The sequence below is a fragment of the Bidens hawaiensis genome, unplaced genomic scaffold, assembly GCF_021521415.1.
Source record: "Bidens hawaiensis isolate Kalapana, Puna unplaced genomic scaffold, B.hawaiensis_p1.1 tig00012729_1, whole genome shotgun sequence".
NCBI classification, from domain to species: Eukaryota; Viridiplantae; Streptophyta; class Magnoliopsida; order Asterales; family Asteraceae; genus Bidens; species Bidens hawaiensis.
In genome coordinates, this window is record NW_027492054.1 from 457,075 (window position 1) to 471,287 (window position 14,213).

At 35.6% G+C, this 14,213-nt stretch overlaps 1 protein-coding gene and 1 pseudogene across 2 annotated transcripts; one reads left to right on the forward strand and one right to left on the reverse strand.

Moving 5' to 3' along the window:
• Window positions 1-2,249: 2,249 nt before the first annotated feature.
• Window positions 2,250-7,007, reverse strand: LOC143542016 (sulfate transporter 1.3-like; annotated as a pseudogene). The gene is made up of 13 exons (XR_013136840.1): window positions 6,823-7,007; window positions 6,302-6,648; window positions 6,047-6,095; window positions 5,373-5,580; window positions 4,792-4,972; window positions 4,651-4,716; window positions 4,112-4,225; window positions 3,862-3,978; window positions 3,180-3,593; window positions 2,910-3,100; window positions 2,675-2,760; window positions 2,532-2,608; window positions 2,250-2,432 (listed from the first exon to the last, which is right to left on the reverse strand). The product of XR_013136840.1 is annotated as a sulfate transporter 1.3-like (transcript).
• Window positions 7,008-8,475: 1,468 nt separating this feature from the next.
• Window positions 8,476-13,202, forward strand: LOC143542037 (low affinity sulfate transporter 3-like). The gene is made up of 7 exons (XM_077034710.1): window positions 8,476-8,766; window positions 10,409-10,535; window positions 10,665-10,951; window positions 11,723-11,916; window positions 12,164-12,243; window positions 12,343-12,419; window positions 12,864-13,202. The coding sequence occupies exons 1-7, from the start codon at window positions 8,476-8,478 to the stop codon at window positions 13,014-13,016; spliced, it is 1,209 nt and encodes a 402-aa protein (XP_076890825.1). The 3' UTR covers window positions 13,017-13,202.
• Window positions 13,203-14,213: the final 1,011 nt, after the last annotated feature.

Sequence of the window (14,213 nt, forward strand, 5' to 3'; positions counted from 1 at the left end):
TAGTGAGTTCTTTCTATTAGGAGTTACTCCCCCTTGCTTAATATGAGACAAATTACAAAGTTTTTTTTAAACTATTTTTCCACAATAAGTGAAGTTGTCGCCCTAGCTTGTGTGTTGAGCTCATTTTTAGGGGGGCTTATTATATCCTTACATTATACATGAACCAATACAATGTGAGATAAGCCAAAAAACAATGAGTGATCGGCCTTTGTTTGCTTGAAACCGAGAAATTGCAAGGAGGTAGTAAATTTTTGGTACCAAACTCTTGATACTTGTTTAAGCCCATAGAGTGAATTTATTTTAGCTTACAAACTCAGTTGTTGTCTCGTTTTCCAAAGCCTTGAGGTATCTTTATGTACAAACTCAAGTAAGTCACCATGCAAGAAAGTGTTATATACATCTAGTTGATGGGTGTGCCACTCCCTTTTGATGCTATGGCTAGCAAACTTCGAACCATGACCAACTTCACAACAGGAGCAAAGGTAATTTTATGACAGTAAACACCTTCTATTTGTGTGAAGCCTTTCGCAACGAGTCACGCTTTGTATCGTTCTATTTCTCCACTTGCACTTTATTTTGTACACCTACTTCGAGTCAATGGCTCGCTTCCCTTTTGGTAATTCTTTTAAATTCCAAGTCTTGTTTTTTTCAAGAACTTGGATTTCGGTCTTCGTATGGGTCTTGAACTGCTTGAGAAAAATATTGTGGCTCATCATTTGAGGTAATGGCCACCAAGAAAACTTAGTGAAAGTTAGTAAAATTATCATAAGAAACAAAATGTGCTATAGAGTGCATCGTTGAGGTTCATGATCGGAGCGAGGGGATGCTTGCTCAAGGTTTATAGATGGGGGCAAATTCACATCATAATCATTGAGATAGGTCGTCTACTTCTAGTTCTTTTGGGTGGTTTAAAGTTTTCAAGGCCAGATGCAACATTCACATTTTCTGGAGTTGGGCTTGTACATCCTCTGCTTGTGAGTTTGGGATGTCCACATTGTTTGTTCTTTCTAGATTTTGCATACGCATATCTTCTGTTTGTGGCCATGGAACATTTTCATTTTCCAAGGACTCATCTTGTTGCATATTGGGTTATTGAATATGTCACCATCCTTTTAAGCTTCACTTGTGGTATTTATAATTGGTTTTGTGGGTTGTGCAATTTGCTTAGTAGGCTCGACTTCATCATCATCCCAATGCTTAGGCCAAACAAAAACTTATTCTTCATTTTTAGGTATATTGACTTTCATGAGAGGGAAAACATCCTCTATAAATTTTATATCTCTTGTTATTGTGATCTTTTGGCGTTGAAGATCATAGATCTTGTTGCCCTTTGTGCCCTACGGATAGCCGAAAAATATTTTGGGCCTCACTCTAACTTCAAACTTATCTCCTTTCGTTTCCGTGCTTTGGTAATACGCGAGACAACCAAAGACCTTAAAGTGTTCATATTCAGCTTTTTTGTTGTATAATAATTCATAAGGTGTTTTGTTGTTGAGCGCATCGGAGGAAGTCGCTTTATGATGTGAGTGGTCGTTAGGACACACTCACCCCAAAACTGGCTTCAAATTCCAAGAGTTGTCGATGTTTTCGTTCCACAACATCATTTTGTTGTGGTGTATGTGGACAAGTTGTCTCTAATATGATCTCCTCCATAGCATAAAATTTGAGCATGTTGTTGAAAGTAAATTCCACCCATTGTCACATCTAATCCTTTTAATATTCTTTTCAAAATGAACTTGCACCATTTTCTGAAAATGAATGAGGCAGGTGCTAGCTTCATACTTATGTTTAAGGAGATAAACCCATGTGGCTTGATTAGAGTCATCGACTATAGTAAGAAAATAGTTGGCTTTTGTGAAAGAAGGTAATCGATATTTGCCCCCATACATCACAATGTATAAGTTCAAAGCAATTACTAGTTTTTGTTGTACTAGTTGAAAAAGGCAGTCTAGAAAATTTCGCATTGTATGAGGATCGACGCAATTCTGGTAGAGGTAACCAATTCACGAACTCCGACGGGTTGTTGAGACTTCTCCGGCAAAATGAGGCGCCATTTGGGCCATGCATATTATATGATAACTACATATTGAGAACATTTATTTGTATATAATTATCACATTACATTTCTAATCATATAAAAAGGCAGAAACAAATATTTATTAATCGGCTATTTCTATATCTATGTTTTGACTTGAATCTTTGAGAATGTGTGACCCTTTTAAAAGGCTACATGAATATTTATTGGGCTATTTTTATCAGTTTCTTGTACTTTACACTTTCTGATTAACTCAGACATCTTGGTGGAGCTTTGGTGAGCATGTATGAACCGCATCCGCAACCGTGAGAAAAATCTTGTTTTCGCCAATCAAGTCAGGGAAACCCGACGCGTATAGCTTGTCTAACACTTGTTGGCCAGGATTCGCAAGAACAAGCTGTACGTATTTAAACCAAAATTTTATTATTATAAGTCCTATGTGACTATTAGACTATATGTCCTTGAGTATATTATTGCCCCGTAAAGTTTTACTTACTTGAACATCTCTCTTTTTTAGGCTCCGGTGTAACTCTTCGAAGGCATGGATTCCACTGGTGTCGATGTCAGTAACCGCTGCAGTTAAACAACAAGATATGAGAACTTTAGACAACTTAAATAACATGATTTCGAGATTCTTACGTGACAATTCGACTATCAAGAATTGAATCTTGGGCTGATATGTTGCTTTCAGATTTTCTTCTTCTTCAGTTAACCATCTTAATATCCTGCAATAAAGTACTGGTGTGTGAATATCTGACATGACATGAACTTAACACGAAATTCGTGGGCTTGGGTTAGTGTTGTGTTTAACTCGTGAATTTTTTAATAATTGTTAAAATCATCACAATAATCCAAGTTTGTGAAAAAGATTCACCTTTCTTTGATGTAATTCGAGTTCGAGAAATAAACAGCAGAATCAACGCGAACAATCAAAACACCTGGAATCTTATTCGCTTCCGGATACTGTCCAACATTCCGGTAAACTTCGGTCATTGGAATCTTTCCAAGAACTGCGGTTCGTGGGCGTGTAACTTGCAGAAGAATCTTAGCAAAAGATATCGCAACCTGAATCAACAAACCGTAAAAATGTTTCCAAACCGAGCTTAAAGATTCAACAAAACAGTTAAAACGGTTTAATTCTTACAGCAATCAGAAGACCCGTCTCAACTGAGTCAAAAACGACACCAAGAAACGCACCCAAACACGCGATAAAATCAAACTTATCAATCTTCCAGATCAAAATTGCAGCATCGATGTCGATTAGCCCAATAACAGCCGATATAATAATCGAAGCTAGGATCGCGTTTGGGGTGTATTTGAAAAGAGGTGTTAAGAATTTGACAGTTAATAATACTACCATGGACATCACAATATTCGAAACTGCGGTCTGGCATCAGGCCATATAGTTAACTGCAGACCGAGAGAACGAACCCGTTGCAACGTAGCATGATGTCATTGAGCCGACAACATTCATCGTCCCGAGTGCTACCATTTCTTTGTTTCCGTCTACTTTGTAATCTTTCATTGATGCAAATGTTCTTCCGATTGCAACGGCTTCCTGACAGATTAAGGAACAAGATTAGATGTCATTTATAGCCGAGTTTATTATCTATTATTCTTATTATTATTTGATATAAGGATAGTTGTTAAAATGTTATCAATATCATTAGTTGGTTAGATTTATCATTATATTTTCCATCGTAAATACTCTAAAATGATATGTCCAAAGTTATTCAATATGCAAAAATATCATTCCACAAAATTGTTTTGTTTCTTTGAACTCTTTCACATGTGAAAAATGATTATCTTTTGGGCTAGAAACTAACCGTTAATGCGATCATGCCTGCCTCGACGCCGATTCTAAATCCTTTAAGTAGATTGTCACCAGAAAAATAGATTTTGTCAAGTGAGGGAGGGTTGATTCTTTCTTCAATCTTTCCTACCTGTCAAAACAAATTAGGGACATTAATTTTTGTTCACAGAGTTGGTGATTTTTGCTTGTAACAAATTATTTTTGTACAATTTGAAAAACTAAATCAAACAGTTTGACCATGAAAGTCAAAACCATGTTCTTACAATTGCAACACCTTCCTTGTTGGCATGGGTGATGTACACGAAGGAAGTCGATAAGATAACGGAGATCAAAGGTGCTATCGCGGGCACCCAAAAGAGTTTCGTGTTCTTCTTCCCCTGTTTCATGTGTATATTTAGAGACTTTGCATGAACGACTTTACTATGTTTAGCTAAATGGATTGTGTTCATGTTAACCCTACTAACTTTGTGTAGTTATTAAAAATGTGTATTCTATAATAAATTAAACTATTCGGGAATCGGGTATTTTTGTGTCAAAAAACTTTCAAGATAAATTGGCAAGGTATAAACATAACCGCTTACAAAAAAATATATATATGTAAATTTAGAATTTGAAAGTATTAAGATGTAAAAAAAATTAAATAATTTTTAGAGTCGTGCTCATGTCAACCTACGAATACACGTGTCATATTCGAGTTCATGGTGTGCCCAACAATATTTTTTGGTTCATCTTGTGTTTGGGTTTGACTAGCTAACCCACCAACACGACCCATTTAGTGGCCCTAATAACCACGATGCCTTACAATGTACTTGGCGACAAGTAAGAAAGCCAAGAAACTTGTTCCGATGACAATTGTCTGCCAGTTCCACTACAAAATGCAACAATTCTATTATTAATACAACCTTCACAAAACTTACATAGACAATGAGATTGAAGAACTCACCCCATGATGAGCGGATTTAAAGACCGACTTCATTACTGATATAACATCGGTCTCCTTCGTGAAATGTTCAGTGCTGATTCCAAGAAAGCCCTTGAGTTGTTGAAGGGAAATGGTGATCGCAGCCCCGCCCATAAAACCGACAACAGCCGCATGCGATAGAAAGTCTATCAAAAAACCCAATCTGATCATTTAAACCATTGTTAGAAACTAGATTAGGCTAGCTTAGAACACAATAGTCAGTAATGTTTATGCTAACTGATCTTATAACTTGTATAAGATTGGTTCATCTCACTGCTAAAGATCCAATATGTAGTGTGTGTACACACCAAAAACCATGACCGGCAAAGAGACAGGTACTTGTAATCCTAGTCATGCATCTGATTGTAAACCTGTGTCTTATACCCTACCTAATACCCGTGAGATATTTATCTGTGGAGTCAGAAGCGGACCTACCCTTTAGAGAGAGAGAGAGGGGGGGGGACCCACCTTAATTTTATTTTTTAGTGTAATTCGTATGTGAAAAATCCCCGCAAAAAATGGTTTTCAGGTAATATAAAACAAAAGAAAGTATTTTCGGTTACCTAAGAACTCCAAGAGTAGCTTGAGTTATCCCAGCAAAAAATGTAGCTGTAAACATAAGCCTAAGATACTCATCCGTTTCGGTCTTCGGATCATATTCATTCCGAACAAGCGTCCCCAATAACAATGAAACCACGGCCACTGGCCCAATAGCTATATCACGCGAGCTACCCATAAATGCATAGATTAGAGGTGGTACAAAGCTCGAGTCTGCATAAGAGTCGAACGTCGAATTTCATACTCATCATTTCAACCATAAATAAATAAAGAATCACATACAGAACATAATGCACACAATTTGTTCTTGTGTTTGCAGTTGTGTGCACCATTATTAGTCTTAACAAGCAGAGCCGTCTCTAGAGACAGCGAAATGAAGCTAGGGCTTTAAGCCTCCACTTCCTAAGGCGTCCAATTTTAAAACAATATTAATAATTATACATTTGGGATTTGGATGAATGTGTGTGATTTGAGCACCATTTAAACTGAATTAGGTCTAAGGAACTGCAGTACTTCTGTGTTTCAAAAAATGATGACAACATCTTGATTTATTTGGAGAGAAAGCAAGATAACTTCTTTTTACAAAGGCCCCATTTTTAAAAATGATTTTAAGCCTCCGAAGAGGTTGAGTCGTCCCTGCTAACAGACCGAACTACAAACGTATGAAGGAAACACTTACATAATCCATATTGTGGCTTCAGATTTGCAAGTTTTGAATAACCAATATCCTGAAATAATAAAAATATATGTCTAATTAAACAAACAGATAAAGGCACTCAGTAAATTCTCACTCATAAAATAGGGTCTAACGAGGATAAGATGAAGGCGAATCTTTCCTCTATTACAGAAGATAGAAAAGCCGCTTTTAGTTAGAACCCGACTAAAAAAAATGGTATAATAAAGTATACAAAGTATTTGAAGTAATACAAAGTACCTGAGGAATACAAAGGCTAGCAATAGTGAGTCCAGCAATAAGATCACCTCTAAACTTCTTGATATTATAGTCTCTTCCCCATTCAAGAATTGGGAAAATCGCTTGTGCACCGAGGATGATCTTTCTTGATTTTGGCTGATCTTTGAAGGACCGCAACGGATCATCAGCAAAAAATGTTTCTTTCACTGTGGTTTTGAATTCCTTCAAGAGATTTGGCTTTGGAGGGGCACCAATCTGGTGAATGTAAGGTACACTCGGTGATTGACCGTCCGGAAGAATCTTCGGGTTCATGTCAAGATCTTTGTCGTCTTGAACAGGCATTTGTTCTGTTTTTTGACGATAAAAATCTGAACAAGTCGTCAAGTTCAAGAAAAACAAAGTATCATAATTTACGTCCTTATATAAATTTGTTAACCACCATGGATGGTTGATGCTTTTAAATTAAATAACAATACACTTTAAAAAAAACCATATAAAAACAATTAAAAAAGTAAATAATAAAGGGTAATATATTACGTTACCATTTACGGAAATCTAGCTCGAATTCCGTCCTTGTTCATGGCACCCACTTGTACCTAAATTGACTTCATTAGCGACGAATAAAATCCAAGCTACGATATTGTGACAAAAAAGGATACAAATTCAAGAGATTTGAAACTGTTAAATGGGTACATATGAGTCATGGGGTTTCTGGTTTCGATTAGATCGGATTGGACTATGTGTGGAAGCAAGAGATTTGGGACCAATGATTTAGAAAATGTCAAATATTGTAGGGACGAAATTAGCGACGATTTTTGATTTTTGGGTCAACGGATTAGATTGATGGAGACTATGGAAGTAGGGGTGAGCAAAAAACGGTTCGGAACCGTCAGAACCGAAGAACCGGAACAAAACCGGTGCCTCAGAACCGCTAATGTGTGTACTGGTTCGGTTCTCGGTTCTCATAATTTGCATTAAACGGTTTCCGGTTCGGTTCCAGGTAAAACCGGCGGTTCTAGACTTGGAACCGAAGAACCGGAATATTCAAAACGTTTTAAATAAATACCAATCCCCAGAGTAACTTATTAACCGGCATCTATTCAATCATTTTTTAATTCAAATCTTCTTTCTTTACGTTCAAGAACTAACAACCATAGTCAATTTTGATTTAAGCTATCAAGGTAATTTAATATAAAATGATATGATCTTCCATTAATCTATCGTTGCTAATGATTTATTTAACTTCAACACTTAGATTTTAATAAAAAATATAACGGATGTCCATGTTCTAATCTAAATTAGTTTTACCGTGAAAGAAGACATACAATTGTATAAACTTGTTTTGCAATTTGCAAAGTTTGCATAACTCATTTGATAAATAAATGATCGAACCGGTTCTAGCCAGAACCGATTAGCGAGAACCGGATTTAGCGGTTCTGAAACCGAACCGGTTTGTTATAATAGGTTCCGGTTCCAGTTCTATTTTTCACTCATTTTCGGTTTCGGTTCGGTTCTCGCAGTTCTGAACCGTTACACAGCCCTAAGTGGAAGTCAGAGACAAAAAGTGCATAACGTGTTTTAAAACTTTAGAAATTGTGGTTTTGATTTGAAATTAATGAAAGTTAAGTATATCTTTATTATTATTATTATTATTATTATTATTATTATTATTAAAACTACATGTAACATGTATTTGAGTTCAACTTAATGCACTTGACCACTTGTTAAAAATGTATCATGGTTTTATACACAAAGTTTTGGTTGGACCTTCTTGTATGCTAGATTTCGTTATTACGGGCTTGGACTCGGTCAATATAAATTGAATGGTGGTTGTGTGGCCAACTGGCCGATGTGCACATGGAGGATGTGAAGGCTGCCGGTGGTTTTTAGTGTCGAATAAACTTTAGTTTTTTAGATTAGTGTCACTTAAGTTTCTAATTTTTACCCTTTAGCCTTTATATATAATTTAGTTCTTTAAAGCTTTGCCACCTTAATTTTAGGTATTTAACTTTTAGCCCCTTAACTTTGGTAATTACACTTTTTTTTTCTTTCAGCTTTCGCAACAATAACTGGACAGAAATCATAATAAATTGAAACATTATTGACTCAATTTGAATTAAAATCAACAAACCACAGGGACTAAAATAGCTATTCTTTAGAAAATGTTGTAATGTCAAATTTTGGTTTGCGTCGACATGGGATTCAGGCCGGTTCGGATTGGAATTCGACTCGGCATGGATTTAGGTCAGAACGGTTTCGGGTCAGAACACGTTCATGTTGGGACGGGTTTCGTTCGTGGGTTTTGGCTCGACATGGGTTCGAGTCGTGACGACTTTTCGGTCAAATCGAGTTTTGAGTCGAAGCGAGTTTCGTCCCGACATGAAACCCGTGATAACTCGAAACTCGCTCTGACCCGAAACCCATCCTCAACCAAAACATGCACTGATATGAAACATGTCCCGACAAAATACCCGTCACGTCAGCCCGTTGTTATCCTTGAGGCGAACTAATCACCCAACATAGTTATCTCAATTCAAGTACCACCAACATGTATTTTAGTAGAACCATTTGGTGCTATGCGTGAGACCAACAATCCTGTTTTCCATTTTACCATGTCATACTATGAGTTTGTCCTCTTAGGAGCATAGTTCCCATTTCCCAACGTCTCTTTCAGCACCCAAGTGAAATTCCTCCACTACTAGGTAGACATCTCAAACCATGATAAATTCAAACCTACTAAATCCAATCCCAACTTACACTTGATGCCTCTAAGTGCATCGTACAATCCTGCGCATTGACGATTTCATCTCGATAGAGCCAGAGATTATCTGAATTAGAGGAATTGGACCATGCAAAAAAGAATCAACAACAAGCGATTACGCCTAACATATGTGTCCACACCTTGAGTAAGTGAATATGAGGAATAGGAGGTCTGGCATGTCCAAGGTTCTCTTTACACTATTAGTCTCAGTCCAACCCATATGTCTCTTTCTACTTTACGTTACAATCCAAGACACAATAATATAACAACATTGTCTTTAAACTATGATCCCATACGGTCACATACTAAGCAATAAATTCAAATACATGTTTAAACTATGTTCTAACTGTAACACCACAAATTTAAAATAACTCTATTGCAGAAAATAGGTACCAAAATTTTTCTTTTTGACAACCACATCATAACTAGGTTTCATTAAGCAAATACCTACACATTACACTTACAACGTTAGATTTTGTATTGAAAACAATACTTGACCAAGACATCTTATAAAATGGAAGTTTAACTTGAAGATGTGTGTTGAAACTCAATTTCGAGCACTTGATCCTAAACTTCCTTAAAACCATTCAGAAGCTTTCACTTTAATCCAACACAACACCATTAGTAAGTATAACAAGTGTATAAGAACATGTATATGCAATACATGCATGTCTCAATATCAAAACATGAAAACTTACAACTTTTAGCCAAACCAAATTAGTTTAAGTCATCCCATCATAACCTACGATGTTGTCATAGGGGTCAACGTAGAGGTAAGCTAGGATACGCTAACGAGCATAGGATTCAATGTAGATAAGTGAGATTTCACCATAGGACTCCATGATCAGCATAGCGAACAACAAAATCGGACTAGCTACTTTGTTTGCAACTCAGATACCCATTTTTTGTTTTAAACATACCCATTCGATTCTAGGCTTCTCGCTCATAACAATTGAAGGTTAACATGCAATTCAAATCACAATCCAAATTAATCATCAACTTATTGTTACAACATGATATCTTAAATTGGAATAGACACAAGCGGATCAAAATAATATACAACTACCATGCTACCTAGTTTATTACCCACAAGTTAACAAATATTTATCACCTACAACCTGGTCATTTCTTTCTTTTTAACTAGATTATCAGTTAACTATATGTTATTGAGCCAAATGAATTTGATTGGGCTTAATTAAATTGAATTGTGCTTTTCTTTTTGGGTTGGGCCTACTTACAGTAATATTGAGCTATTGTTGAGACAAGTCCAACGTTCCATCAGTGAACTAGTAGAGAGTAGAGACTACTAGATTCAGTTTTGGTTTTTTTATTGAATTTTGACAGCAATATACATTTTTATTTTACAGGAAGCTGTTGCAGTTGGCAGGTCTTTTGCTACAGTCAAGGGGTATAATGTGGATGGGAATAAAGAAATGATAGCTATGGGGTTTATGAATATTGCTGGCTCCATGTCTTCTTGCTATGTTGCCACAGGTACATTAATTAATTATTATGGCGAAACTGAACTGTGGCGTAACGGAAACATCCTAACTAACAGAAAAGGTAGAAAAGAAGGACAAAAATCAGTTAACTTATATGCTCTACTTCATTTCATTTGTTCAGGTTCATTTTCGCGTACTGCTGTTAACTTTTTTGCTGGCTGTCAAACCGCGGTTTCTAATGTAGTCATGGCCATCACCGTGCTCATAATGCTACAATTTTTAACGGGGCTATTGTATTACACTCCTGTTGCTATACTATCCTCGATTATCTTATCTGCACTCCCGGGATTAATAAACTATACCGAAGCTTATAATATCTGGAAAGTTGACAAACTCGACTTCTTGGCTTGTGCCGGAGCTTTCTTTGGTGTGTTATTTGCTTCGGTAGAGATGGGTCTTATGGTTGCGGTAAGCATTCATTACCTTTAAGTACTAAGCTAATTTCTATATATTTGTTTACTTTCAAAATAATTGTTGTATCTAGATGTTCTTAATTAGACAACTAAAGATATATCGATACCATGATGGCATGATGAAGATGAACACATTGGTACTTAAGAAATAGTTTTCCGTTAATCGAAATTAAGAAAGAACTTGATCACATGTTCTTTCTGAATCATCATAAAATTTGTTCCTTCTTGTGATGGCAAGTGGCAATCATATAGATCTAAGTAATATACATGTTAAACATATATATAGTCACGGTTTCTAAGAAATTTTTTCTAAAAACTAAAAAAGTTCATAAACCAAGAAGTTTAGGGCCTTAATGAATGTGACAGTCCACTTATTAAATAGAGTGAATACTGAAAATGTAGTTGTTTCCATGACCATACATAAACCATAATATATTATCTTCTGATTGTTGGATGCATAAATCATAATCAATGGGAATAAATAGTGTAGCACTGTATCCAAATAGACCAAGGTCCCCAATGAACGATAAAAAGTAAACAGTTTCCAAGTTGACCTGGGTTCCATCATTCAATATGCATTCATCTTTTCAAAAGAAAATCAGTTATGGTGTTTATTGTTTAATCAATGCCTTCTACTGGAGTATGGTCAACTCAAATCCTTTTTCTTAAAAAAAAACAAATAGCTACTAATTAATATATATCAAGAGTAAAGATTCAATTTATATATTTGATTAATATTTAATAATTGTGTGTTTTTTAATGACAGGTTGCTGTTTCATTTGCTAAGATAATTCTCAACGCCCTACGTCCTCGTGTGCAAGAACTAGGGAGGCTTCCGGGAACAGATATCTTCTGTGAAGTTGATCAGTATCCTGTCGCGCAAGCAGTTCCAGGCGTTCTAATAATTCGACTCAATTCTGGCTTGCTTTGCTTTACAAATGCAAATCCCCTCAGAGACAGGTATATATTTGATTTATGTGAAAAAAAAAACTCATAGATTAATGCTATATGATTTTGAGAAAAGCAACTAATTTAATATCCTCATTCAACTCAATTTATTTTGCATACATACATATAAGCAAATAAACAGCTTCAATAATTAATCCCAAACACCCCTCAAATGAAATCATTTTAAAATGGAACGAGACAAGTTGTTTCTATAAGCAATCCTGATATCTGTTAGTACTAATCTTGGAATATCCTTTAGGATACTGAATTGGGTAGCCGAAGAGAACGGAAAAGAAGCAATAAAAAGACCAATCAATGGAATAATCCTTGACATGTCTAGTAAGTGAACTTCATCCATATTATATAACATTACTATATCTATGTTTCTTGATCAAAGCCTCCTGATTTGTTCATTGACTAATATTTCGGTAATTTTAGGTGTCACCAACATTGATTATGCCGGAACTCTAGCATTGGAAGAAATCAACAAGAAGTTGCTTTCAGGAGGCATCAAAGTAAGATTCTAATCACCAACTTCAACAATATTCTTTTACAGTGATTAAAGTGAGTTTATGTACCAAGCACAAGCCTTAATTAAGCCACTCCACTAATATTTACACAGTGAGTGATGCCTTAAAGAAAAATATAGGTGTTACTAACTTCAGTCACTATCGAATTAGATGCTTCACCTACAAATATAAAAGACTAGTTAAAGCTAACTACATACCCAAGAGAGATCATGAGGAGATGTTTGGACGTTTTGCCGCATTTTTATGAAAAAAAAAAAGCTTTAAATAACTCCAAATTTAGGATCATGTAATCACAACTTTTTAAAAGTATGATTAAAAATTTTAAAAAAATAATAATAGGAAACTTGTTTTCACCAAAGAAAATATATATATACATTTTCATTGTAAATTCTGGTGATATTTGGGATGACATTCTAACTATTGATGCAGTTAGCAATTGCCAGTCCAAGATGGCAAGTGATTCACAAGCTAAAGGTAGCAAAATTCGTAGATAAAGTTGGAAGAGACTGCATCTTCCTCACTGTTTGTGAAGCCGTCGATTCCTTTGTTGGTTCCAAGATCACTGGTCCTGGCAATTGTTGATCAACGCTTGTATCTATCCGGCTTCTAAAGAATGAGGCTGATCCCTAAACTCATCTAATATGTATGAATGGACTTCAATTATGTATAATATAATAGTTTGTGTTGTTTTCGCTTGATTGTTGAATAAATAAAACAAAACAATGGGTATCTTGAAGAGCCCCCCAAGTGTTCTTGATTATCATGAACCAGGTGCACTGTATTTCCCTTTTTGTGCAACATATAAAATAATATTATACAAAATGTAATGAAAAAGGCTTTGCCTACAGTTTGTATTTTTCCACTAGATTACATTATCTTTTTTTAGTGCCATAAAGTCATAGATTTGATTATTAGATAAACTCTAGCAGTATGGACATAATTATAGAGAAAGGGAACAAGCCATGCTTGGAAAACAAATCAATCAAGCCAAAGTTAATATTTCTGATTCTTTTGATTAAAAGTCCCCAATTCTATCGTTCTACAAAATATAGGACCGTTTGGAGCACCGCATCAATCAGTCTATCATTTGTCCCTTGAGTTTTATGCAGGAAAACAGCACACTATAAGGGAAAAAAGAAGTTAATCACCGACGCCACACTCATTGTTACGTTGTTAGCGACTTCTAACAGATAACCTAACCAAGAAAAGGAGACCAATACTTACGTATTAGATAGGAACTATCAAGCGTGTAGTCCGCATTTTGTTGTCTGCGTGAACATACTTTGATGGATTTTCTCTTGGTATTCTATCACCAACCTTAAGATTAGAATTCAGATGAAAATATTCTTGCACAGTATATTTGGATGTCTATAAGTGGGAACAAATTTTTGTCGCTAACTTTCGGATAATATTTTCCTTAACTTAGAGCATCCACAATGGTGGATGAGGAAATACAAACTGAACACGCCACATCAGATTTCCACTTATTCGCTTTCAAACACCAAAAACTCTTATTTTTCCTCCAACACTACATCTACTTTTTAACACCTCTGTATTCCACATAATCACATACTTTTATATTTTCTTTCTATAACTCAAATACTTTTATAATATTAATTAACTAAGGGGCCCACCTTTTTAATGTTCACATGCATTTAGAATTGTGAATGAATATTAACTGAACATCAACCTCCATTCTTCACTTGTCCAGTTCAAAAAAGTGGACATTGCCACATCAGAACTAAACAAAGCAATGGAGATGCTCTTAGACTTCTTAGG